The sequence below is a fragment of the Pelophylax lessonae genome, assembly GCF_965119305.1.
Source record: "Pelophylax lessonae genome assembly, chromosome: 9".
Classification (NCBI taxonomy): Eukaryota; Metazoa; Chordata; class Amphibia; order Anura; family Ranidae; genus Pelophylax; species Pelophylax lessonae.
The window spans coordinates 258,501,510-258,526,703 of record NC_138776.1 but is presented as its reverse complement, the minus strand read 5'-3'; the positions used below and the strand labels follow the sequence as shown (position 1 = coordinate 258,526,703).

Below are 25,194 nucleotides of genomic sequence, written 5' to 3'. Positions count from 1 at the left end.
ATAAATGGTTCTATATTTAGGATGTATCCAGGCTAAAAACCAGTGGTTCTGGATGGACAGTTGGATAAATGGTTATATATTTAGGATGTATCTGGTCTATAAACCAGAGGCTCCAGATGGACAGTTGGATAAATGGCTCTATATATAGGATGTATCCGGTCTATAAAGGAAAGGCTCTGGATGGACAGTTGGATAAATGGTTCTATATTTAGGATGTATCTGGTCTATAAACCAGAGGCTCTGAATGGACAGTTGGATAAATGGCTCTATATTTAGGATGTATCCGGTCTAAAAACCAGAGGCTCTGGATGGACAGTTGGATAAATGGTTCTATATTTAGGATGTATCCGGTCTATAAACCAGAGGTTCTGGATGGACAGTTGGATGAATGGTTCTATATTTAGGATGTATCCGGTCTTTAAACCAGAGGCTCTGCATGGACAGTTGGATAAATGGCTCTATATTTAGGATGTATCCGGTCTAAAAACCAATGGTTCTGGATGGACAGTTGGATGAATGGTTCTATATTTAGGATGTATCTGGTCTATAAACCAGAGGCTCTGAATGGACAGTTGGATAAATGGCTCTATATTTAGGATGTATGCGGTCTATAAAGGAAAGGCTCTGGATGGACAGTTGGATAAATGGTTCTATATTTAGGATGTATCCGGTCTATAAACCAGAGGCTCTGGATGGACAGTTGGATAAATGGTTCTATATTTAGGATGTATCCGGTCTATAAACCAGAGGCTCTGGATGGACAGTTGGATAAATGGTTCTATATTTAGGATGTATCAGGTCTATAAACCAGAGGCTGTGGATGGACAGTTGGATAAATGGTTCTATATTTAGGATGTATCCGGTCTATAAACCAGAGGCCCTGGATGGACAGTTGGATAAATGGTTCTATATTTAGGATGTATCCGGTCTATAAACCAGAGGCCCTGGATGGACAGTTGGATAAATGGTTCTATATTTAGGATGTATCCGGTCTATAAACCAGAGGCTCTGGATGGACAGTTGGATAAATGGTTCTATATTTAGGATGTATCCGGTCTATAAACCAGAGGCTCTGGATGGACAGTTGGATAAATGGTTCTATATTTAGGATGTATCTGGTCTATAAACCAGAGGCTCTGGATGGACAGTTGGATGAATGGCTCTATATTTAGGATGTATCCGGTCTATAAACCAGAGGCTCTGGATGGACAGTTGGATAAATGGCTGTATCTGTGTACATATTTTAATCCTCATTATATGTATATATCAGCATCTGCTGGAGATAAAAGACGTCACAGTGACTATAGAGGAAGAGGACGAAACATGACGGGGGGGGGGGGTTACTGGGTGTAAATATAAAATAATATCTTATTACCTCCTCTGCTGCCAGTTCCAGCAATGTCTCCTCTCTACTTCCGTCCAACTCACTATTAACCTGGAATTTCCTGTTTAGACTACGTCACTTCCTGTCCATACATTACATCACTTCCTGTATGTTTTTTCCAAGTGCGATCACCATCTTGTGTTGAATATAAATTCTGCAGTCTACGTTATGTTTTAACATTTTACTTGCTGCCCTGTGTTCCATTCCTCGATTATGTTCCATCCATGATTGCACACAGATTAAACCTCGGATAAAATCCAAACAATAAAAAAAAAAAAAAAATGATAACAATGTGATAGAGTTTTAATATTTAGACATTGGAAAACAAACTAAATATTGAAATGCAATATATTAGGCTCAGTTTAGAAAACTTTAATCCAAGTATAAAAATACAAAGTATTTATTTTAGCTGTGTACCCCTTACTTACATATTCATACATGGGGGACTGTCATCTGGCGGGACCCGTATTTTAAAGGGTTTCAGATTCCAATAAGCACCCCCACCTGCAGACCTCCACAGCCACCAGGCTGGGGTTGTGGGGAAGTGGCCTTTGTCCTCATCATAATGGGGACAAGGTGACTTGCTGGGGGGGTCCCCCTGTCAAGATGCCACCATTTTGAGAGCATGTGGCCTGGTACGATATGGATTTTGGTGTGGCCTTATGCTTCCTTTGTTTCTAGTTATTTGCATTAGGTTTCCCCTTAAAGAATTTGTGTGGGGTCCGCAATTAGCATCTATTCCAGGCCATCATCTAGGATGGGGTCTCCGGACTTTCTAAGCAATGGGCCAATTTACTGTCCTTCAGGCTTTAGGGGGCTGGACTGTGGCTAGTGGGTGGTGTAGATAATGGCCAGTGTCCCATCATTGGTTTTAATGGGAGAAATAGTGCCCCACTGACCGTGTCAAGAGGTGGAATAGTGCTCCATGATTGGTGTCAGTTGGTGGAATAGTGCCCCAAGGACCAGATAAAAGGCAAGCAAACGGCCACATCCGGTTCTCCAGGCCCTAGTTTGGAGAGCCCTGATCTAGGATAAGGCCTTGTTCACACAGGGCGAACATTTATCATCTATAGCACACCATCATCTAGGACAGGGGTCTCCAAACAATCTAAGCAAAAGGCCAATTTACTCTCCAGGCTTTAGAGGGGCCGGACTGTGGCTAGTGGGTGTTGAAAATGCCCAGGCATCAGTGCTCCATCATTGGTCTTAATGGGAGAAATAGTGCCCCATTGATGGTGTCAGTACACCGTCAGTATCTCAAGGATCAGGAGATAAAGGGCTATGTTAGATGATTACAGTCACACACACCTACACAGGTTGAACTGGATGGACTATTGTCTTTATTCAACCTCACCTACTATGTAACTATGTAACTATGTAAGTAGGGGTAGACGTGCACTACTGAAAAATGTATTTTGTTTCGTTTCATTCGTTTTTTTTTTTTTTTTTTCATTTATCGGATCATTCGCTATGATTGGCATTCGTAACTTCGGATGCATTCGTATCCGTTCCGTTCCATTCGTTTAGGTGCGGCATTCATTACTTCGGATCATTCATAACTTCGGATGCGTTCGTATTTGTTATGCTCCATTCATTTAGATGCGGCATTCGTTACTTTGGATCATTCCTAACTCCGGATGCATTCGTATTCGCTACGTTTGATTCGTTTAGATACAGCAATTGTTACTTCGGGCTCAGACCCTTCATTCATTCAGACATTGGTGGTTGTTTCGAAATCAACAAATCCAACAAAACAAAGCCACTGGCCCACCACACCCAGCCTGGACTCTGGATGGAATGCAGTCTTACATGGAAAAACACAAAAGGTAATAAGGGACAAGCTCATTGGCCAGAGTTAACACACTAACACTGTCCACCCGAAAATCCAATGAATCCGAATATATTCAAAAGAAATACAAATGTATACACCGATCATTTCTTTGTATTCAGCGATAATTGGGTCGGAAAGAACGAAAATACGAAAACAAAATTATCTGAATGTAATCAATTCGTTTTCGTACGCATTCCATCAAAAGAGTCTTTCCTTCATTCGGATGCTCCAGAATGAAGGAAAATAATGAATTTAATCCGAAAACAAATTAGTAAATAAACAAATTGCACATGTCTAGTAGGGGGAATGGTGCTCCATCAATGGTGTCAGTTAATGGAATAGTGCCCCAAGGCAGTGGCGTAGCGTGGGGGGTGCAGGGGGGGGGGGGGGGCGGCCGCACCGGGCGGCCAACATCTGGGGGGGGGGGCGCATCCGCTCCGCACTGTCCGCAGTGTCATGTCAGATGTCACTGAGTCACTCACTCTGTCATAGGCTGGCCGCCGCCGCCCGCTGAGTCTGCTCTCGACTCTGCCCCTGGCTAACTCTCACTGCTTTGGCTTGGCAGCTCGGCTCGGCCGCTCGGCTCCCGAATCCGATCCAGCCGGCGTCGCCCACTGTGGAGTGGTGGTGGGGAGAGACAGGCCAGGCATGCGGTGCGGAGATGGACTGTCTGGGGGAGGGACTAACCCGCAGCGGCCGCCCAGCGCAGAGCGGGAGACGGGGAGAGAAGAACCACACCAGGCCAGCAGCAGAAGAAGGAGGAGGAGGACGACAGGACAGGAGTCACAACAGGACAGGAGTCAGCAATTTCAGCAAAGAAGGCAGGTGAGAGCCTGGTGACAGTGGTGCTGCAGCAGGAGGAAAACCTAGCCTGGGGTCGGTCGGGACAGGTGAAAAAAAGGTAGGAGTAGTGTACTGGCTGTACTAGTCACTGTCTGACTGAGAAGACTATGTAAAGGGGATCTATTTTAAGGGGAACCTGGCCTGCTGTAAGAGGGGAGATCTAAATGGGGGACGGGACCTCACCTCACTTTACCCTGGCCTGCTGTAAGGGGGGATCTATAGGGGGGACCTCACCCTGGCCTGCTGTAAGGGGGATCTATATGGGGGACCTCACCCTGGCCTGCTGTAAGGGGGATCTATATGGGGGACCTCACCCTGGCCTGCTGTAAGGGGGATCTATATGGGGGACCTGGGATCTATATGGGGACCTCACCCTGGCCTGCTGTAAGGGGGATCTATATGGGGGACCAGGTCCCCCATATAGATCCCCCCTTACAGCAGGCCAGGGTGAGGTGAGGTCCCCCATATAGATCCCCCCTTACAGCATGCCAGGGTGAGGCCCCCCATATAGATCTCACCCTTACAGCAGGCCAGGGTGAGGTGAGGTCCAGGGTCCCCCATATAGATCCCCCTCACCCTGGCCTACTGTAAGGGGGGTGATCTATATGGGGGATGGGACCTCACCCTGGCCTGCTGTAAGGGGGATCTATATGGGGGACCTTACCTCGCCCTGGCCTGCTGTAAGGGGGGATCTATATGGGGGACCTCACCTCACCCTGGCCTGCTGTAAGGGGGGATCTATATGGGGGACCTCACCCTGACCTGCTGTAAAGGAGCATCTATGGGGGACCTGCCCTGGCCTGCTCTAAGGGGGGATCTATGGGGACCCTGCTCTAAAGGGGATCTATGCCATAGATCCCCCCTTTAGAGCAGGATCCACATAGATCCCCTTTAGAGCAGGCCAGGGTCCCCATAGATCCCCCTTTAGAGCAGGGTCCCCATATATTCCCCACTTTAGAGAAATGTCCCCATAGATTATATGGGGACCATTCTCTAAAGGGGGATCTATGGGGACCCTGCTCTAAAAGGTGATCTATGGAGACCCTTCTCTAAAGGAGGTTCTATGGGGGACCCTGCTCTAAAGAATACATGTGCTTAGGGGGTAAGGGTTTCTTTAACTAATCTAGTGGAAGAGACTCAAGTGCTAAAATCCCGCGGGTTAGGGGACGCAAATTACTTGCCTTGCCCCGGGTGCTGACAACCCACGCTACGCCACTGCCCCAAGGACCAGATAAAAGGCAAGTAGAGGGCCACATCCGGCCTCCGGGCCGCACTTTGGAGACCACTGATCTAAGATAAGTCCTTGTTCACACAGGGAGAAGATAAGTGAAGGGCTGTGTTCACCTGCATTGGGAAATAATGTAAATATTCCCATTGCATATGTAGCACCCTCCTAGGTAGGTGCTAGTGAGAGAGTATAGTTTTAAGCCCTGTATGCAAACAAGAGGGGCTGCAGGTAAATCTATATTGTTCTCTGCCTACCAGAGAGCAGGATCTGTTAGTGAGGTCTGCTCATTGTGCTTAGTAATTAAATCCTTCAGTAGTGTTTCACGCTGGCCTAATCGGGAGGCATGTTGGACAGTGGGAGGAACCCTGACGAATGGGTGCATAGACTTAGTTTATCTTTCAAAGAAAACTTACATTTAAGGACCGGCTCCATACTATCGTCCCAATTTTCCCTATTAAGGGAAGGGATATCCCCTATGAATCTCCTGTGGACCTTTCATATGGTGTGCAGTAACGCTCCCTCATTTGTTGGGAACATGACGTTATATTGAGGAATGGAGATGGACCTTCCATATGGTGTACAGTATCTCCTCCTCATTTGTTGGGAACATGACATTATATTGAGGAACGGAGATGGACCTTTCATATGGTGTACAGTATCTCCTCCTCATTTGTTGGGAACATGACGTTATATTGAGGAATGGAGATGGACCTTTCATATGGTGTACAGTATCTCCATCTCATTTGTTGGGAACATGACGTTATATTGAGGAATGGAGATGGACCTTTCATATGGTGGACAGTATCTCCTCCTCATTTGTTGGGAACATGACGTAATTTTGAGGAATGGAGATGGATCTTTCATATGGTGTTTATAGGGTAATATCAGAGGTTTTTGATTAAGGTCAATTGTAAAAAAAGACAAGCTCAGAACAGAATATTGTAAACTGTAGAATAAGACAATAGAACCAAGCATTGATTTAAGTTAAAAATCTTCTACATTTAAACAAATTAAAATATAAACATTTACCAAATCTATTCATAATCATTTATTGTGCCGACTAATGAAAGGGCAGCTTCTTCCGTAAAAAAAGAACAAAGGACAATGATAGCAACCATCCAAAATGTGTTCCTTGCACAAGATATTAGAAATGCTTGAGGCCATCTTGAAAGGAGAAATGTACCATCGTTGACCATTGCCATTTCCACTTTGTGGCCCCAGTATGTCAACGTAAGTCCTCAGGCATTAAAACAACCCAACAAATTAGTTATAGAGTAGTTGAAGCAAACCGACATCAGCCACACTCTGCTAAGCTTCTCTTACCATATTATTAAAAGTTAATGCGTTGACTGCATACAGCGATGTCTCCACCCAAGAACCAACCTTCCTTGATGCATTTCCTGGGAAACGTGTCAAGGAAGGTTGGTTCTTGGGGGAAGACATTGCCATATGCATTCAAACTATTGACTGTTAAATGATATGGTAAGAAGATCTAAGCAAAGTGTGGCTGATATTGTTTCATAATCTCAATGGAGAGTGGAGACGGACTATAGTGGCCAGCACAAAGATTGTCCCCAGCACCCGGATATAGTGTAGTTGAAGTAAATTGGGATGTCTCTATGCTGAATATATAGAATCTCTCTTTGCTGGATTGGGATGTGTCTTTGCTGAAAATATGTGGATGTGTCTGCTGGATTGAGTCCTCTCTTTGCTGAATTGGACTGTCTCTTTGCTAATTATATGGGGATGTATATTTGCTGAATATATAGGGCGATCTCTTTTCTGAATATACTGTATGGGGATGTCTCCTTGCTGGATCGGGATGTCTCTTTGCTGAAAATATGCGGATGTGTCTGCTGGATTGAGTCATCTCTTTGCTGTATTGGACTCTCTCTTTCCTAAATATATGGGGATGTATATTTGCTGAATATATGGGGTGGTCTCTTTTCTGAATATACTGTATAGGGATGTCTCCTTGCTGAATCGGGATGTCTCTTTGCTGAAAATATGCGGATGTGTCTGCTGGACTGAGTCATCTCTTTGCTGGATTGGACTGTCTCTTTGCTAATTTTATGTGGATGTATATTTGCGGAATTTATGGGGCTGTCTCTTTGCTGAATATACTGTATGGGGATGTCTCCTTGCTGGATCGGGATGTCTCTTTGCTGAAAATATGCGGATGTGTCTGCTGGATTGAGTCATCTCTTTGCTGTATTGGACTCTCTCTTTCCTAAATATATGGGGATGTATATTTGCTGAATATATGGGGTGGTCTCTTTTCTGAATATACTGTATAGGGACGTCTCCTTGCTGAATCGGGATGTCTCTTTGCTGAAAATATGCGGATGTGTCTGCTGGATTGAGTCATCTCTTTGCTGGATTGGGGTGTCTCTTTGCTAATTTTATGGGGATGTATATTTGCTGAATTTATGGGGCTGTCTCTTTGCTGAATATACTGTATGGGGATGTCTCCTTGCTGAATCGGGATGTCTCTTTGCTGAAAATATGTGGATGTGTCTGCTCGATTGAGTCATCTCTTTGCTAGATTGGACTGTCTCTTTGCTAATTATATGGGGATGTATATTTGCTGAATATATGGGGCGGTCTCTTTTCTGAATATACTGTATGGGGATGTCTCCTTGCTGGATCGGGATGTCTCTTTGCTGAAAATATGCGGATGTGTCTGCTGGATTGAGTCATCTCTTTGCTGTATTGGACTCTCTCTTTCCTAAATATATGGGGATGTATATTTGCTGAATATATGGGGTGGTCTCTTTTCTGAATATACTGTATAGGGACGTCTCCTTGCTGAATCGGGATGTCTCTTTGCTGAAAATATGCGGATGTGTCTGCTGGATTGAGTCATCTCTTTGCTGGATTGGGCTGTCTCTTTGCTAATTTCATGGGGATGTATATTTGCTGAATTTATGGGGCTGTCTCTTTGCTGAATATACTGTATGGGGATGTCTCCTTGCTGGATTGAGATGTCTCTTTACTACATTGGGATATCTCTTTGCTGAATATATGAGACTATATCTTTGTTGGATTGGGATGGTTATTTGTTGAATATATGTGGATGTCTCTTTGCTGAATGTATGGGGATGTCTCTTTGCTGGACTGGGATGTCTTTTTACTGGATTGGGATGTCTCTTTGCTGAATATTTGGAGCTGTGTCTTTGCTGAATATATGGGGATGTCTCTTTGCTGGACTGGGTGTCTCTTTACTGGATTGGGATGTCTCTTTGCTGAATATGTGTTACTGTCACTTTGCTGTATCGGGATGTCTCTTTGCTGAATATATGGGGCTGTCTCTTTGATGGCTGGTGAATGTTGGTGGTCAGGCTTGGGGAGCCCAGGCCTTAGGCTGTGTGAGGAGCCACATTTCTGATGGCTGCACTGATGGGTGTACCTATATACATGAAACCCTTCTTGCCCATGTGGTTGTGAAGAACAGAAACAAAGAAATGGGGACACCCCAATTGGAGGGCTAGAGAGGCAGGAACATCTCATCACTGAAGTCTCCAAGAAGTACAAGGAACCAGACTATACATGAAATGTCATGTTTGCGAAATGTATACTTATCAATACACCTTTTATCATATAGTTGTGCCATGGACTGAACAAAACCATCTCTTTACCTTCACTGTACATTTATCAGCAGAATTGGCCAGTATGAGTAGTCTCATGTCTAAGGAGATTATCTTTACGTGTAAAACATTTCCCGCACTCCGAACATGGAAAAAGACGCTCGCTCGAGTGACTTTTCATATGTCTAAGAAGGTTTCTTTTCTTGGAAAAACGTTTGCCGCAATCTGAACATGAATAAGTGTGAATTCTCTGATGGGTAAGAAGTTCGCTTTCCTTTTTAAAAGATTTCCCACATTCCGAACAATTAAAAGTTACACTGGTGTGAGATCGGAGATGAATTTGAAGTTCAGATTTTGTCCTGAAGGATTTCCCACATCCCAAACATGAGAATAGACTCCCACCCCTGTGAACTCCCTCATGGGGTGAGCAATATTCCTGATGATTAGATGGATCTATGGATCTGTCTGTAGCATGAGAGCTTAAAAAGTCATTTTCTTTTATCATAGTATGTGATTGATCAGAATATTCCCCCTGATCAGAGGGATCCATTGATGTCTCCGGACAGGAAGGTCTGTAATGAATATTTGGATTCTCTTCCGAAGAATGCTGTGTGATGGCATTATCTTCTGACTTACAATCACCGGCCAATAGATGTCTCTCCGAGGTATTTCTGATAGCACAACAATCTGTTGGAAAGCAATTTTTAAATAAATATAAAAAAAGTCAGTTATAAGAGTTGGCTTAGCAGTCAACATTTTTTAGGGATAACAACTACGGGGAGCAATGGAAATTCATTTTTTGCCACATCATTTTGAAGGAATAAAAAGTTATTATTGAGGAATGGAGATGGACCTTTCATATGGTGTACAGTATCTCCTCCTCATTTGTTGGGAACATGATGTTATATTGAGGAATGGAGATGGACCTTTCATATGATGTACAGTATCTCCTCCTCATTTGTTGGGAACATGACGTTATATTGAGGAATGGAGATTGACCTTTCATATGGTATACAGTATCTCCTCCTCATTTGTTGGGAACATGACGTTATATTGAGGAATGGAGATGGACCTTTCATATGGTGTACAGTATCTCCTCCTCATTTGTTGGGAACATGACGTTATATTGAGGAATGGAGATGGACCTTTCATATGGTGTACAGTATCTCCTCCTCATTTATTGAGAACATGACGTTATATTGAGGAATGGAGATTGACCTTTCATATGGTGTACAGTATCTCCTCCTCATTTGTTGGGAACATGATGTTATATTGAGGAATGGAGATGGACCTTTCATATGATGTACAGTATCTCCTCCTCATTTGTTGGGAACATGACGTTATATTGAGGAATGGAGATTGACCTTTCATATGGTATACAGTATCTCCTCCTCATTTGTTGGGAACATGACGTTATATTGAGGAATGGAGATGGACCTTTCATATGGTGTACAGTATCTCCTCCTCATTTGTTGGGAACATGACGTTATATTGAGGAATGGAGATGGACCTTTCATATGGTGTACAGTATCTCCTCCTCATTTGTGCGGAACATGACGTTATATTGAGGAATGGAGATGGACCTTTCATATGGTGTACAGTATCTCCTCCTCATTTGTTGGGAAGATAACGTTATATTGAGGAATGGAGATGGTCCTTTCATATGGTGTACAGTATCTCCTCCTCATTTGTTGGGAACATGACATTATATTGAGGAATGGAGATGGACCTTTCATATGGTGTACAGTATCTCCTCCTCATTTGTTGGGAACATGACGTTATATTGAGGAATGGAAATGGACCTTTCATATGGTGTACAGTATCTCCTCCTCATTGGTTGGGAACATTACATTATATTGAGGAATGGAGATGGACCTTTCCTATGGTGTACAGTATCTCCTCCTCATTTGTTGGGAACATGACATTATATTGAGGAATGGAGATGGACCTTTCATATGGTGTACAGTATTTCCTCCTCATTTGTTGGGAACATGACGTTATATTGAGGAATGGAGACGGACCTTTCATATGGTGTACTGTATCTCCTCCTCATTTGTTGGGAACATGACGTCATATTGAGGAATGGAGGTGGACCTTTCATATGGTGTACAGTATTTCCACCTCATTGTATTGCCATCTCATTTGTTGGGAACATGGAGTGAACATTTGTATTTAGATCATTAAATCAGAGTTTTTTTTGCTGCAAATGACCCCATTCATCCCAGCACTGATCAGGAAATGAGGACCCCTTCATCACCTTCAATGATGATCTTCATCAACAACAGTTAAATCTTTCTTTCCAACTTTGATGGTCTACCATTTATAACTCATTCCCATCCGATGATGTGAAGATCTGATAATTATCTAATGTTTTTCCTTAAACTACAATCCTTATTCTCAAGGAATAAGGATTTCTTCCATAGTGTCTGTTACTTACTTGTGTTAATAGATACAGAAATTTCTTCCTCTTCAGTTTTCATAATCATCCCAACCTCCTCCATGGACGGCTGATCGACCCCCACATACATCTCTACTTCTTCCTCTTTAACCTCAGCTTTTATTTGAGTCCGTTCTTCACCCTAAACCCCAAAATAATAGAAAATATCGAATAAAGATGACCTAGGCAGAGATAGTGAACTCCTAACACACACAATGATACAATCACCATCCAGACACATCCCTTGTCTGTTACTGGATAATGTCCCAGAATTCCCGGGACCGCTCACCTCTCCTGTCAGCAGATCAATGATCTTGTTGGCAACTTCTACAATCTTCTTGTCATTGTTTCTCTTGGGTTTCAGGGAGTGAGGTGAAGGCACTGTGATGGTTAGATGGTCACCAGACTTCACCGGAGGAAAACCCTATTTTGAAAAAGTAAAACCAAAGTCATGTGACCTCCTCGAATCCTCCTCACCTCTCAGGTCAGGTCTATGTTATTAATAGAGATAAAAGTGCTGTCATGTAACCTCCCCGAATCCTCCTCACTCCTCCCTGGTCAGGTCTGTGTTTAATTATTAGAGATAAGATTGATGTCATGTGACCTCCCAGAATCCTCCTCACCTCTCCGGTCAGCAGGTAGATGATCTCCAGGGTGAGGTTAAATATCCTCTCATTCATGTTACTCGGGTCCTCCTCCATCCTCATTGATGAGGTCATGTGATTTATACAAGACTGTTCTCTGTAGACAGATGATATATTCAAAAACGACCCTAAAATGAACAGGGGTCAGGAGCCCAAATTACACAGAGAGAAGGGATTAAAAGTATGTGATGCAGAGGCTGTTGATTTCAGGAGTGCACAACACACGTGGGCACAGGAATCAGGAGAGAGTGTCACACAGATTACCAGGGGTTCAGGAGTACCTAATGCTCAAAGTGAATGGATCAGGAGTGTGTAATGCATATTATGCAAAGATAAGGAATGGGTGCAGAGTTCAGGAGTGTAAATGGCACAGAGTGCAGGGGTCACACTTTTGTCAAAAGTAAGTATAATATACTATTTTATACTTTCTTATTATGATCCCCCCCCCCCCCGAGTGGGCGACCAGTTGTTTTGTTATCTCTATTTTTCCAAGAAAAATGATTGTACCAGAAAAGTAAGTAAAAACGGAGCATATAGAGTGCAGGGGTCGGTAGTATGTAATGTGCAGGATGCAGGGTACTGGGGTACATAACACAAAGACTTCATGGGTCAGGAATATATAACGCACAGAATGCAGTGGTCAGGAACGGTTAATAAACATACATGCATAAGAATGTTTCGGACTAAAACCCAATGGCTTTGGATGGACAGTTGGATAAATGGCTCAATATTTAGGATGTATCTGGTCTATAAACCAGAGGCTCTGGATGGACAGTTGGATAAATGGTTCTATATTTAGGATGTATCCGGTCTATAAACCAGAGGCTCTGGATGGACAGTTGGATAAATGGTTCTATATTTAGGATGTATCCGGTCTATAAACCAGAGGCTCTGGATGGACAGTTGGATAAATGGCTCAATATTTAGGATGTATCTGGTCTATAAACCAGAGGCTCTGGATGGACAGTTGGATAAATGGCTCAATATTTAGGATGTATCTGGTCTATAAACCAGAGGCTCTGGATGGACAGTTGGATAAATGGCTCAATATTTAGGATGTATCTGGTCTATAAACCAGAGGCTCTGGATGGACAGTTGAATAAATGGTTCTATATTTAGGATATATCCAGACTATAAACCAGAGGCTCTGGATGGACAGTCGGATAAATGGTTCTATATTTAGGATGTATCCGGTCTATAAACCAGAGGCTCTGGATGGACAGTTGTATAAATGGTTCTATATTTAGGGTGTATCCGGTCTATAAACCAGAGGTTCTGGATGGACAGTTGGATAAAATGGCTCTATATTTAGGATGTATCTGGTCTATAAACCAGAGGTTCTGGATGGACAGTTGGATAAAATGGCTCTATATTTAGGATGTATCTGGTCTATAAACCAGAGGCTCTGGATGGACAGTTGGATAAATGGTTCTATATTTAGGATGTATCTGGTCTATAAACCAGAGGCTCTGGATGGACAGTTGTATAAATGGTTCTATATTTAGGATGTATCTGGTCTATAAACCAGAGGCTCTGGATGGACAGTTGGATAAATGGTTCTATATTTAGGATGTATCTGGTCTATAAACCAGAGGCTCTGGATGGACAGATGGATAAATGGTTCTATATTTAGGATGTATCCGGTCTATAAACCAGAGGCTCTGGATGGACAGTTGGATAAATGGTTCTATATTTAGGATGTATCCGGTCTATAAACCAGAGGCTCTGGATGGACAGTTGGATAAATGGTTCTATATTTAGGATGTATCCGGTCTATAAACCAGAGGCTCTGGATGGACAGTTGTATAAATGGTTCTATATTTAGGATGTATCTGGTCTATAAACCAGAGGCTCTGGATGGACAGTTGGATAAATGGTTCTATATTTAGGATGTATCCGGTCTATAAACCAGAGGCTCTGGATGGACAGTTGGATAAATGGTTCTATATTTAGGATGTATCCGGTCTATAAACCAGAGGCTCTGGATGGACAGTTGGATAAATGGTTCTATATTTAGGATGTATCTGGTCTATAAACCAGAGGCTCTGGATGGACAGTTGGATAAATGGTTCTATATTTAGGATGTATCCGGTCTATAAACCAGAGGCTCTGGATGGACAGTTGGATAAATGGTTCTATATTTAGGATGTATCCGGTCTATAAACCAGAGGCTCTGGATGGACAGTTGGATAAATGGTTCTATATTTAGGATGTATCTGGTCTATAAACCAGAGGCTCTGGATGGACAGTTGTATAAATGGTTCTATATTTAGGATGTATCTGGTCTATAAACCAGAGGCTCTGGATGGACAGTTGGATAAATGGTTCTATATTTAGGATGTATCCGGTCTATAAACCAGAGGCTCTGGATGGACAGTTGGATAAATGGTTCTATATTTAGGATGTATCCGGTCTATAAACCAGAGGCTCTGGATGGACAGTTGGATAAATGGCTCAATATTTAGGATGTATCTGGTCTATAAACCAGAGGCTCTGGATGGACAGTTGGATAAATGGCTCAATATTTAGGATGTATCTGGTCTATAAACCAGGGGCTCTGGATGGACAGTTGGATAAATGGCTCAATATTTAGGATGTATCTGGTCTATAAACCAGAGGCTCTGGATGGACAGTTGGATAAATGGCTCAATATTTAGGATGTATCTGGTCTATAAACCAGAGGCTCTGGATGGACAGTTGGATAAATGGCTCAATATTTAGGATGTATCTGGTCTATAAACCAGAGGCTCTGGATGGACAGTTGAATAAATGGTTCTATATTTAGGATATATCCAGACTATAAACCAGAGGCTCTGGATGGACAGTCGGATAAATGGTTCTATATTTAGGATGTATCCGGTCTATAAACCAGAGGCTCTGGATGGACAGTTGTATAAATGGTTCTATATTTAGGATGTATCTGGTCTATAAACCAGAGGCTCTGGATGGACAGTTGGATAAATGGTTCTATATTTAGGATGTATCTGGTCTATAAACCAGAGGCTCTGGATGGACAGTTGTATAAATGGTTCTATATTTAGGATGTATCTGGTCTATAAACCAGAGGCTCTGGATGGACAGTTGGATAAATGGTTCTATATTTAGGATGTATCTGGTCTATAAACCAGAGGCTCTGGATGGACAGATGGATAAATGGTTCTATATTTAGGATGTATCCGGTCTATAAACCAGAGGCTCTGGATGGACAGTTGGATAAATGGCTCAATATTTAGGATGTATCTGGTCTATAAACCAGAGGCTCTGGATGGACAGTTGGATAAATGGTTCTATATTTAGGATGTATCCGGTCTATAAACCAGAGGCTCTGGATGGACAGTTGGATAAATGGTTCTATATTTAGGATGTATCCGGTCTATAAACCAGAGGCTCTGGATGGACAGTTGGATAAATGGCTCAATATTTAGGATGTATCTGGTCTATAAACCAGAGGCTCTGGATGGACAGTTGGATAAATGGCTCAATATTTAGGATGTATCTGGTCTATAAACCAGGGGCTCTGGATGGACAGTTGGATAAATGGCTCAATATTTAGGATGTATCTGGTCTATAAACCAGAGGCTCTGGATGGACAGTTGGATAAATGGCTCAATATTTAGGATGTATCTGGTCTATAAACCAGAGGCTCTGGATGGACAGTTGAATAAATGGTTCTATATTTAGGATATATCCAGACTATAAACCAGAGGCTCTGGATGGACAGTCGGATAAATGGTTCTATATTTAGGATGTATCCGGTCTATAAACCAGAGGCTCTGGATGGACAGTTGTATAAATGGTTCTATATTTAGGGTGTATCCGGTCTATAAACCAGAGGTTCTGGATGGACAGTTGGATAAAATGGCTCTATATTTAGGATGTATCTGGTCTATAAACCAGAGGTTCTGGATGGACAGTTGGATAAAATGGCTCTATATTTAGGATGTATCTGGTCTATAAACCAGAGGCTCTGGATGGACAGTTGGATAAATGGTTCTATATTTAGGATGTATCTGGTCTATAAACCAGAGGCTCTGGATGGACAGTTGTATAAATGGTTCTATATTTAGGATGTATCTGGTCTATAAACCAGAGGCTCTGGATGGACAGTTGGATAAATGGTTCTATATTTAGGATGTATCTGGTCTATAAACCAGAGGCTCTGGATGGACAGATGGATAAATGGTTCTATATTTAGGATGTATCCGGTCTATAAACCAGAGGCTCTGGATGGACAGTTGGATAAATGGTTCTATATTTAGGATGTATCCGGTCTATAAACCAGAGGCTCTGGATGGACAGTTGGATAAATGGTTCTATATTTAGGATGTATCCGGTCTATAAACCAGAGGCTCTGGATGGACAGTTGTATAAATGGTTCTATATTTAGGATGTATCTGGTCTATAAACCAGAGGCTCTGGATGGACAGTTGGATAAATGGTTCTATATTTAGGATGTATCCGGTCTATAAACCAGAGGCTCTGGATGGACAGTTGGATAAATGGTTCTATATTTAGGATGTATCCGGTCTATAAACCAGAGGCTCTGGATGGACAGTTGGATAAATGGTTCTATATTTAGGATGTATCTGGTCTATAAACCAGAGGCTCTGGATGGACAGTTGGATAAATGGTTCTATATTTAGGATGTATCCGGTCTATAAACCAGAGGCTCTGGATGGACAGTTGGATAAATGGTTCTATATTTAGGATGTATCCGGTCTATAAACCAGAGGCTCTGGATGGACAGTTGGATAAATGGTTCTATATTTAGGATGTATCTGGTCTATAAACCAGAGGCTCTGGATGGACAGTTGTATAAATGGTTCTATATTTAGGATGTATCTGGTCTATAAACCAGAGGCTCTGGATGGACAGTTGGATAAATGGTTCTATATTTAGGATGTATCCGGTCTATAAACCAGAGGCTCTGGATGGACAGTTGGATAAATGGTTCTATATTTAGGATGTATCCGGTCTATAAACCAGAGGCTCTGGATGGACAGTTGGATAAATGGCTCAATATTTAGGATGTATCTGGTCTATAAACCAGAGGCTCTGGATGGACAGTTGGATAAATGGCTCAATATTTAGGATGTATCTGGTCTATAAACCAGGGGCTCTGGATGGACAGTTGGATAAATGGCTCAATATTTAGGATGTATCTGGTCTATAAACCAGAGGCTCTGGATGGACAGTTGGATAAATGGCTCAATATTTAGGATGTATCTGGTCTATAAACCAGAGGCTCTGGATGGACAGTTGAATAAATGGTTCTATATTTAGGATATATCCAGACTATAAACCAGAGGCTCTGGATGGACAGTCGGATAAATGGTTCTATATTTAGGATGTATCCGGTCTATAAACCAGAGGCTCTGGATGGACAGTTGTATAAATGGTTCTATATTTAGGATGTATCTGGTCTATAAACCAGAGGCTCTGGATGGACAGTTGGATAAATGGTTCTATATTTAGGATGTATCTGGTCTATAAACCAGAGGCTCTGGATGGACAGTTGTATAAATGGTTCTATATTTAGGATGTATCTGGTCTATAAACCAGAGGCTCTGGATGGACAGTTGGATAAATGGTTCTATATTTAGGATGTATCTGGTCTATAAACCAGAGGCTCTGGATGGACAGATGGATAAATGGTTCTATATTTAGGATGTATCCGGTCTATAAACCAGAGGCTCTGGATGGACAGTTGGATAAATGGTTCTATATTTAGGATGTATCCGGTCTATAAACCAGAGGCTCTGGATGGACAGTTGGATAAATGGTTCTATATTTAGGATGTATCCGGTCTATAAACCAGAGGCTCTGGATGGACAGTTGTATAAATGGTTCTATATTTAGGATGTATCTGGTCTATAAACCAGAGGCTCTGGATGGACAGTTGGATAAATGGTTCTATATTTAGGATGTATCCGGTCTATAAACCAGAGGCTCTGGATGGACAGTTGGATTAATGGCTCAATATTTAGGATGTATCCGGTTTATAAATCAGAGGCTCTGGATGGGCAGTTGGATAAATGGTTCTATATTTAGAATGTATCTGGTCTATAAACCAGAGGCTCTGGATGGACAGTTGGATAAATGGTTCTATATTTAGGATGTATCTGGTCTATAAACCAGAGGCTCTGGATGGACAGTTGGATAAATGGTTCTATATTTAGGATGTATCCGGTCTATAAACCAGAGGCTCTGGATGGACAGTTGGATAAATGGTTCTATATTTAGGATGTATCCGGTCTATAAACCAGAGGCTCTGGATGGACAGTTGGATAAATGGTTCTATATTTAGGATGTATCTGGTCTATAAACCAGAGGCTCTGGATGGACAGTTGTATAAATGGTTCTATATTTAGGATGTATCTGGTCTATAAACCAGAGGCTCTGGATGGACAGTTGGATAAATGGTTCTATATTTAGGATGTATCCGGTCTATAAACCAGAGGCTCTGGATGGACAGTTGGATAAATGGTTCTATATTTAGGATGTATCCGGTCTATAAACCAGAGGCTCTGGATGGACAGTTGGATAAATGGCTCAATATTTAGGATGTATCTGGTCTATAAACCAGAGGCTCTGGATGGACAGTTGGATAAATGGCTCAATATTTAGGATGTATCTGGTCTATAAACCAGGGGCTCTGGATGGACAGTTGGATAAATGGCTCAATATTTAGGATGTATCTGGTCTATAAACCAGAGGCTCTGGATGGACAGTTGGATAAATGGCTCAATATTTAGGATGTATCCGGTCTATAAACCAGAGGCTCTGGATGGACAGTTGAATAAATGGTTCTATATTTAGGATATATCCAGACTATAAACCAGAGGCTCTGGATGGACAGTTGGATAAATGGTTCTATATTTAGGATGTATCCGGTCTATAAACCAGAGGCTCTGGATGGACAGTTGTATAAATGGTTCTATATTTAGGATGTATCCGGTCTATAAACCAGAGGCTCTGGATGGACAGTTGTATAAATGGTTCTATATTTAGGATGTATCCGGTCTATAAACCAGAGGCTCTGGATGGACAGTTGGATAAATGGTTCTATATTTAGGATGTATCTGGTCTATAAACCAGAGGCTCTGGATGGACAGTTGGATAAATGGTTCTATATTTAGGATGTATCTGGTCTATAAACCAGAGGCTCTGGATGGACAGTTGTATAAATGGTTCTATATTTAGGATGTATCTGGTCTATAAACCAGAGGCTCTGGATGGACAGTTGGATAAATGGTTCTATATTTAGGATGTATCTGGTCTATAAACCAGAGGCTCTGGATGGACAGTTGGATAAATGGCTCTATATTTAGGATGTATCCGGTCTATAAACCAGAGGCTCTGGATGGACAGTTGGATAAATGGTTCTATATTTAGGATGTATCCGGTCTATAAACCAGAGGCACTGGATGGACAGTCGGATAAATGGTTCTATATTTAGGATATATCCAGACTATAAACCAGAGGCTCTGGGTGGACAGTTGGATAAATGGTTCTATATTTAGGATGTATCTGGTCTATAAACCAGAGGCTCTGGATGGACAGTTGGATAAATGGTTCTATATTTAGGATGTATCTGGTCTATAAACCAGAGGCTCTGGATGGACAGTTGGATAAATGGTTCTATATTTAGGATGTATCCGGTCTATAAACCAGAGGCTCTGGATGGACAGTTGGATAAATGGTTCTATATTTAGGATGTATCCGGTCTATAAACCAGAGGCTCTGGATGGACAGTTGGATAAATGGTTCTATATTTAGGATGTATCCGGTCTATAAACCAGAGGCTCTGGATGGACAGATGGATAAATGGTTCTATATTTAGGATGTATCCGGTCTATAAACCAGAGGCTCTGGATGGACAGATGGATAAATGGTTCTATATTTAGGATGTATCCGGTCTATAAACCAGAGGCTCTGGATGGACAGTTGGATAAATGGTTCTATATTTAGGATGTATCCGGTCTATAAACCAGAGGCTCTGGATGGACAGTTGGATAAATGGTTCTATATTTAGGATGTATCCGGTCTATAAACCAGAGGCTCTGGATGGACAGTTGGATAAATGGTTCTATATTTAGGATGTATCCGGTCTATAAACCAGAGGCTCTGGATGGACAGTTGTATAAATGGTTCTATATTTAGGATGTATCTGGTCTATAAACCAGAGGCTCTGGATGGACAGTTGGATAAATGGTTCTATATTTAGGATGTATCCGGTCTATAAACCAGAGGCTCTGGATGGACAGTTGGATTAATGGCTCAATATTTAGGATGTATCCGGTTTATAAATCAGAGGCTCTGGATGGGCAGTTGGATAAATGGTTCTATATTTAGAATGTATCTGGTCTATAAACCAGAGGCTCTGGATGGACAGTTGGATAAATGGTTCTATATTTAGGATGTATCTGGTCTATAAACCAGAGGCTCTGGATGGACAGTTGGATAAATGGTTCTATATTTAGGATGTATCCGGTCTATAAACCAGAGGCTCTGGATGGACAGTTGGATAAATGGTTCTATATTTAGGATGTATCCGGTCTATAAACCAGAGGCTCTGGATGGACAGTTGTATAAATGGTTCTATATTTAGGATGTATCTGGTCTATAAACCAGAGGCTCTGGATGGACAGTTGGATAAATGGTTCTATATTTAGGATGTATCCGGTCTATAAACCAGAGGCTCTGGATGGACAGTTGGATAAATGGTTCTATATTTAGGATGTATCCGGTCTATAAACCAGAGGCTCTGGATGGACAGTTGGATAAATGGCTCAATATTTAGGATGTATCTGGTCTATAAACCAGAGGCTCTGGATGGACAGTTGGATAAATGGCTCAATATTTAGGATGTATCTGGTCTATAAACCAGGGGCTCTGGATGGACAGTTGGATAAATGGCTCAATATTTAGGATGTATCTGGTCTATAAACCAGAGGCTCTGGATGGACAGTTGGATAAATGGCTCAATATTTAGGATGTATCTGGTCTATAAACCAGAGGCTCTGGATGGACAGTTGGATAAATGGTTCTATATTTAGGATGTATCCGGTCTATAAACCAGAGGCTCTGGATGGACAGTTGGATAAATGGTTCTATATTTAGGATGTATCCGGTCTATAAACCAGAGGCTCTGGATGGACAGTTGGATAAATGGTTCTATATTTAGGATGTATCTGGTCTATAAACCAGAGGCTCTGGATGGACAGTTGGATAAATGGCTCAATATTTAGGATGTATCTGGTCTATAAACCAGAGGCTCTGGATGGACAGTTGAATAAATGGTTCTATATTTAGGATGTATCCAGACTATAAACCAGAGGCTCTGGATGGACAGTCGGATAAATGGTTCTATATTTAGGATGTATCCGGTCTATAAACCAGAGGCTCTGGATGGACAGTTGTATAAATGGTTCTATATTTAGGATGTATCTGGTCTATAAACCAGAGGCTCTGGATGGACAGTTGGATAAATGGTTCTATATTTAGGATGTATCCGGTCTATAAACCAGAGGCTCTGGATGGACAGATGGATAAATGGTTCTATATTTAGGATGTATCCGGTCTATAAACCAGAGGCTCTGGATGGACAGTTGGATAAATGGTTCTATATTTAGGATGTATCTGGTCTATAAACCAGAGGCTCTGGATGGACAGATGGATAAATGGTTCTATATTTAGGATGTATCCGGTCTATAAACCAGAGGCTCTGGATGGACAGTTGGATAAATGGTTCTATATTTAGGATGTATCTGGTCTATAAACCAGAGGCTCTGGATGGACAGATGGATAAATGGTTCTATATTTAGGATGTATCCGGTCTATAAACCAGAGGCTCTGGATGGACAGTTGGATAAATGGTTCTATATTTAGGATGTATCTGGTCTATAAACCAGAGGCTCTGGATGGACAGTTGGATAAATGGTTCTATATTTAGGATGTATCTGGTCTATAAACCAGAGGCTCTGGATGGACAGTTAGATAAATGGTTCTATATTTAGGATGTATCCGGTCTATAAACCAGAGGCTCTGGATGGACAGTTGGATAAATGGTTCTATATTTAGGATGTATCCGGTCTATAAACCAGAGGCTCTGGATGGACAGTTAGATAAATGGTTCTATATTTAGGATGTATCCGGTCTATAAACCAGAGGCTCTGGATGGACAGTTGGATAAATGGTTCTATATTTAGGATGTATCCGGTCTATAAACCAGAGGCTCTGGATGGACAGTTGTATAAATGGTTCTATATTTAGGATGTATCTGGTCTATAAACCAGAGGCTCTGGATGGACAGTTGGATAAATGGTTCTATATTTAGGATGTATCCGGTCTATAAACCAGAGGCTCTGGATGGACAGTTGGATTAATGGCTCAATATTTAGGATGTATCCGGTTTATAAATCAGAGGCTCTGGATGGGCAGTTGGATAAATGGTTCTATATTTAGAATGTATCTGGTCTATAAACCAGAGGCTCTGGATGGACAGTTGGATAAATGGTTCTATATTTAGGATGTATCTGGTCTATAAACCAGAGGCTCTGGATGGACAGTTGGATAAATGGTTCTATATTTAGGATGTATCCGGTCTATAAACCAGAGGCTCTGGATGGACAGTTGGATAAATGGTTCTATATTTAGGATGTATCCGGTCTATAAACCAGAGGCTCTGGATGGACAGTTGGATAAATGGTTCTATATTTAGGATGTATCCGGTCTATAAACCAGAGGCTCTGGATGGACAGTTGTATAAATGGTTCTATATTTAGGATGTATCTGGTCTATAAACCAGAGGCTCTGGATGGACAGTTGGATAAATGGCTCAATATTTAGGATGTATCTGGTCTATAAACCAGGGGCTCTGGATGGACAGTTGGATAAATGGCTCAATATTTAGGATGTATCTGGTCTATAAACCAGAGGCTCTGGATGGACAGTTGGATAAATGGCTCAATATTTAGGATGTATCTGGTCTATAAACCAGAGGCTCTGGATGGACAGTTGGATAAATGGCTCAATATTTAGGATGTATCTGGTCTATAAACGAGAGGCTCTGGATGGACAGTTGAATAAATGGTTCTATATTTAGGATATATCCAGACTATAAACCAGAGGCTCTGGATGGACAGTCGGATAAATGGTTCTATATTTAGGATGTATCCGGTCTATAAACCAGAGGCTCTGGATGGACAGTTGTATAAATGGTTCTATATTTAGGATGTATCTGGTCTATAAACCAGAGGCTCTGGATGGACAGTTGGATAAATGGTTCTATATTTAGGATGTATCTGGTCTATAAACCAGAGGCTCTGGATGGACAGTTGTATAAATGGTTCTATATTTAGGATGTATCTGGTCTATAAACCAGAGGCTCTGGATGGACAGTTGGATAAATGGTTCTATATTTAGGATGTATCTGGTCTATAAACCAGAGGCTCTGGATGGACAGTTGGATAAATGGCTCTATATTTAGGATGTATCCGGTCTATAAACCAGAGGCTCTGGATGGACAGTTGGATAAATGGTTCTATATTTAGGATGTATCCGGTCTATAAACCAGAGGCACTGGATGGACAGTCGGATAAATGGTTCTATATTTAGGATATATCCAGACTATAAACCAGAGGCTCTGGGTGGACAGTTGGATAAATGGTTCTATATTTAGGATGTATCTGGTCTATAAACCAGAGGCTCTGGATGGACAGTTGGATAAATGGTTCTATATTTAGGATGTATCTGGTCTATAAACCAGAGGCTCTGGATGGACAGTTGGATAAATGGTTCTATATTTAGGATGTATCTGGTCTATAAACCAGAGGCTCTGGATGGACAGTTGGATAAATGGTTCTATATTTATGATGTATCTGGTCTATAAACCAGAGGCTCTGGATGGACAGTTGAATAAATGGTTCTATATTTAGGATATATCCAGACTATAAACCAGAGGCTCTGGATGGACAGTCGGATAAATGGTTCTATATTTAGGATATATCCAGACTATAAACCAGAGGCTCTGGATGGACAGTCGGATAAATGGTTCTATATTTAGGATGTATCCAGACTATAAACCAGAGGCTTTGGATGGACAGTTGGATAAATGGTTCTATATTTAGGATGTATCTGGTCTATAAACCAGAGGCTCTGGATGGACAGTTGGATAAATGGTTCTATATTTAGGATGTATCTGGTCTATAAACCAGAGGCTCTGGATGGACAGTTGGATAAATGGTTCTATATTTATGATGTATCTGGTCTATAAACCAGAGGCTCTGGATGGACAGTTGAATAAATGGTTCTATATTTAGGATATATCCAGACTATAAACCAGAGGCTCTGGATGGACAGTTGGATAAATGGTTCTATATTTAGGATGTATCTGGTCTATAAACCAGAGGCTCTGGATGGACAGTTGTATAAATGGCTCTATATTTAGGATGTATCCGGTCTATAAACCAGAGGCTCTGGATGGACAGTTGTATAAATGGTTCTATATTTAGGATGTATCTGGTCTATAAACCAGAGGCTCTGGATGGACAGTTGGATAAATGGTTCTATATTTAGGATGTATCTGGTCTATAAACCAGAGGCTCTGGATGGACAGTTGGATAAATGGTTCTATATTTAGGATGTATCCGGTCTATAAACCAGAGGCACTGGATGGACAGTCGGATAAATGGTTCTATATTTAGGATGTATCTGGTCTATAAACCAGAGGCTCTGGATGGACAGTTGGATAAATGGTTCTATATTTACAATGTATCTGGTCTATAAACCAGAGGCTCTGGATGGACAGTCGGATAAATGGTTCTATATTTAGGATGTATCTGGTCTATAAACCAGAGGCTCTGGATGGACAGTTGGATAAATGGTTCTATATTTAGGATGTATCTGGTCTATAAACCAGAGGCTCTGGATGGACAGTTGGATAAATGGCTCTATATTTAGGATGTATCTGGTCTATAAACCAGAGGCTCTGGATGGACAGTTGGATAAATGGTTCTATATTTAGGATGTATCTGGTCTATAAACCAGAGGCTCTGGATGGACAGTTGGATAAATGGTTCTATATTTAGGATGTATCCGGTCAATAAACCAGAGGCTCTGGATGGACAGTCGGATAAATGGTTCTATATTTAGGATGTATCTGGTCTATAAACCAGAGGCTCTGGATGGACAGTTGGATAAATGGTTCTATATTTAGGATGTATCCGGTCTATAAACC

At 41.6% G+C, this 25,194-nt stretch overlaps 1 protein-coding gene across 1 annotated transcript in view; it reads right to left on the bottom strand.

The window, feature by feature from the left end:
- LOC309564408 (uncharacterized protein) overlaps positions 1 to 25,194 on the bottom strand; it is a 71,620-nt gene that overhangs the window by 3,880 nt on the left and 42,546 nt on the right. Inside the window, exons 11-13 of the mRNA XM_082269036.1 lie at positions 11,600 to 11,734; positions 11,311 to 11,452; positions 8,994 to 9,560 (exon numbers count right to left, since the gene is read on the bottom strand). Of these exons, the coding sequence (XP_082125162.1) occupies positions 8,994 to 9,560; positions 11,311 to 11,452; positions 11,600 to 11,734 (844 nt within the window). The remainder of the gene's footprint in view (positions 1 to 8,993; positions 9,561 to 11,310; positions 11,453 to 11,599; positions 11,735 to 25,194) is intronic.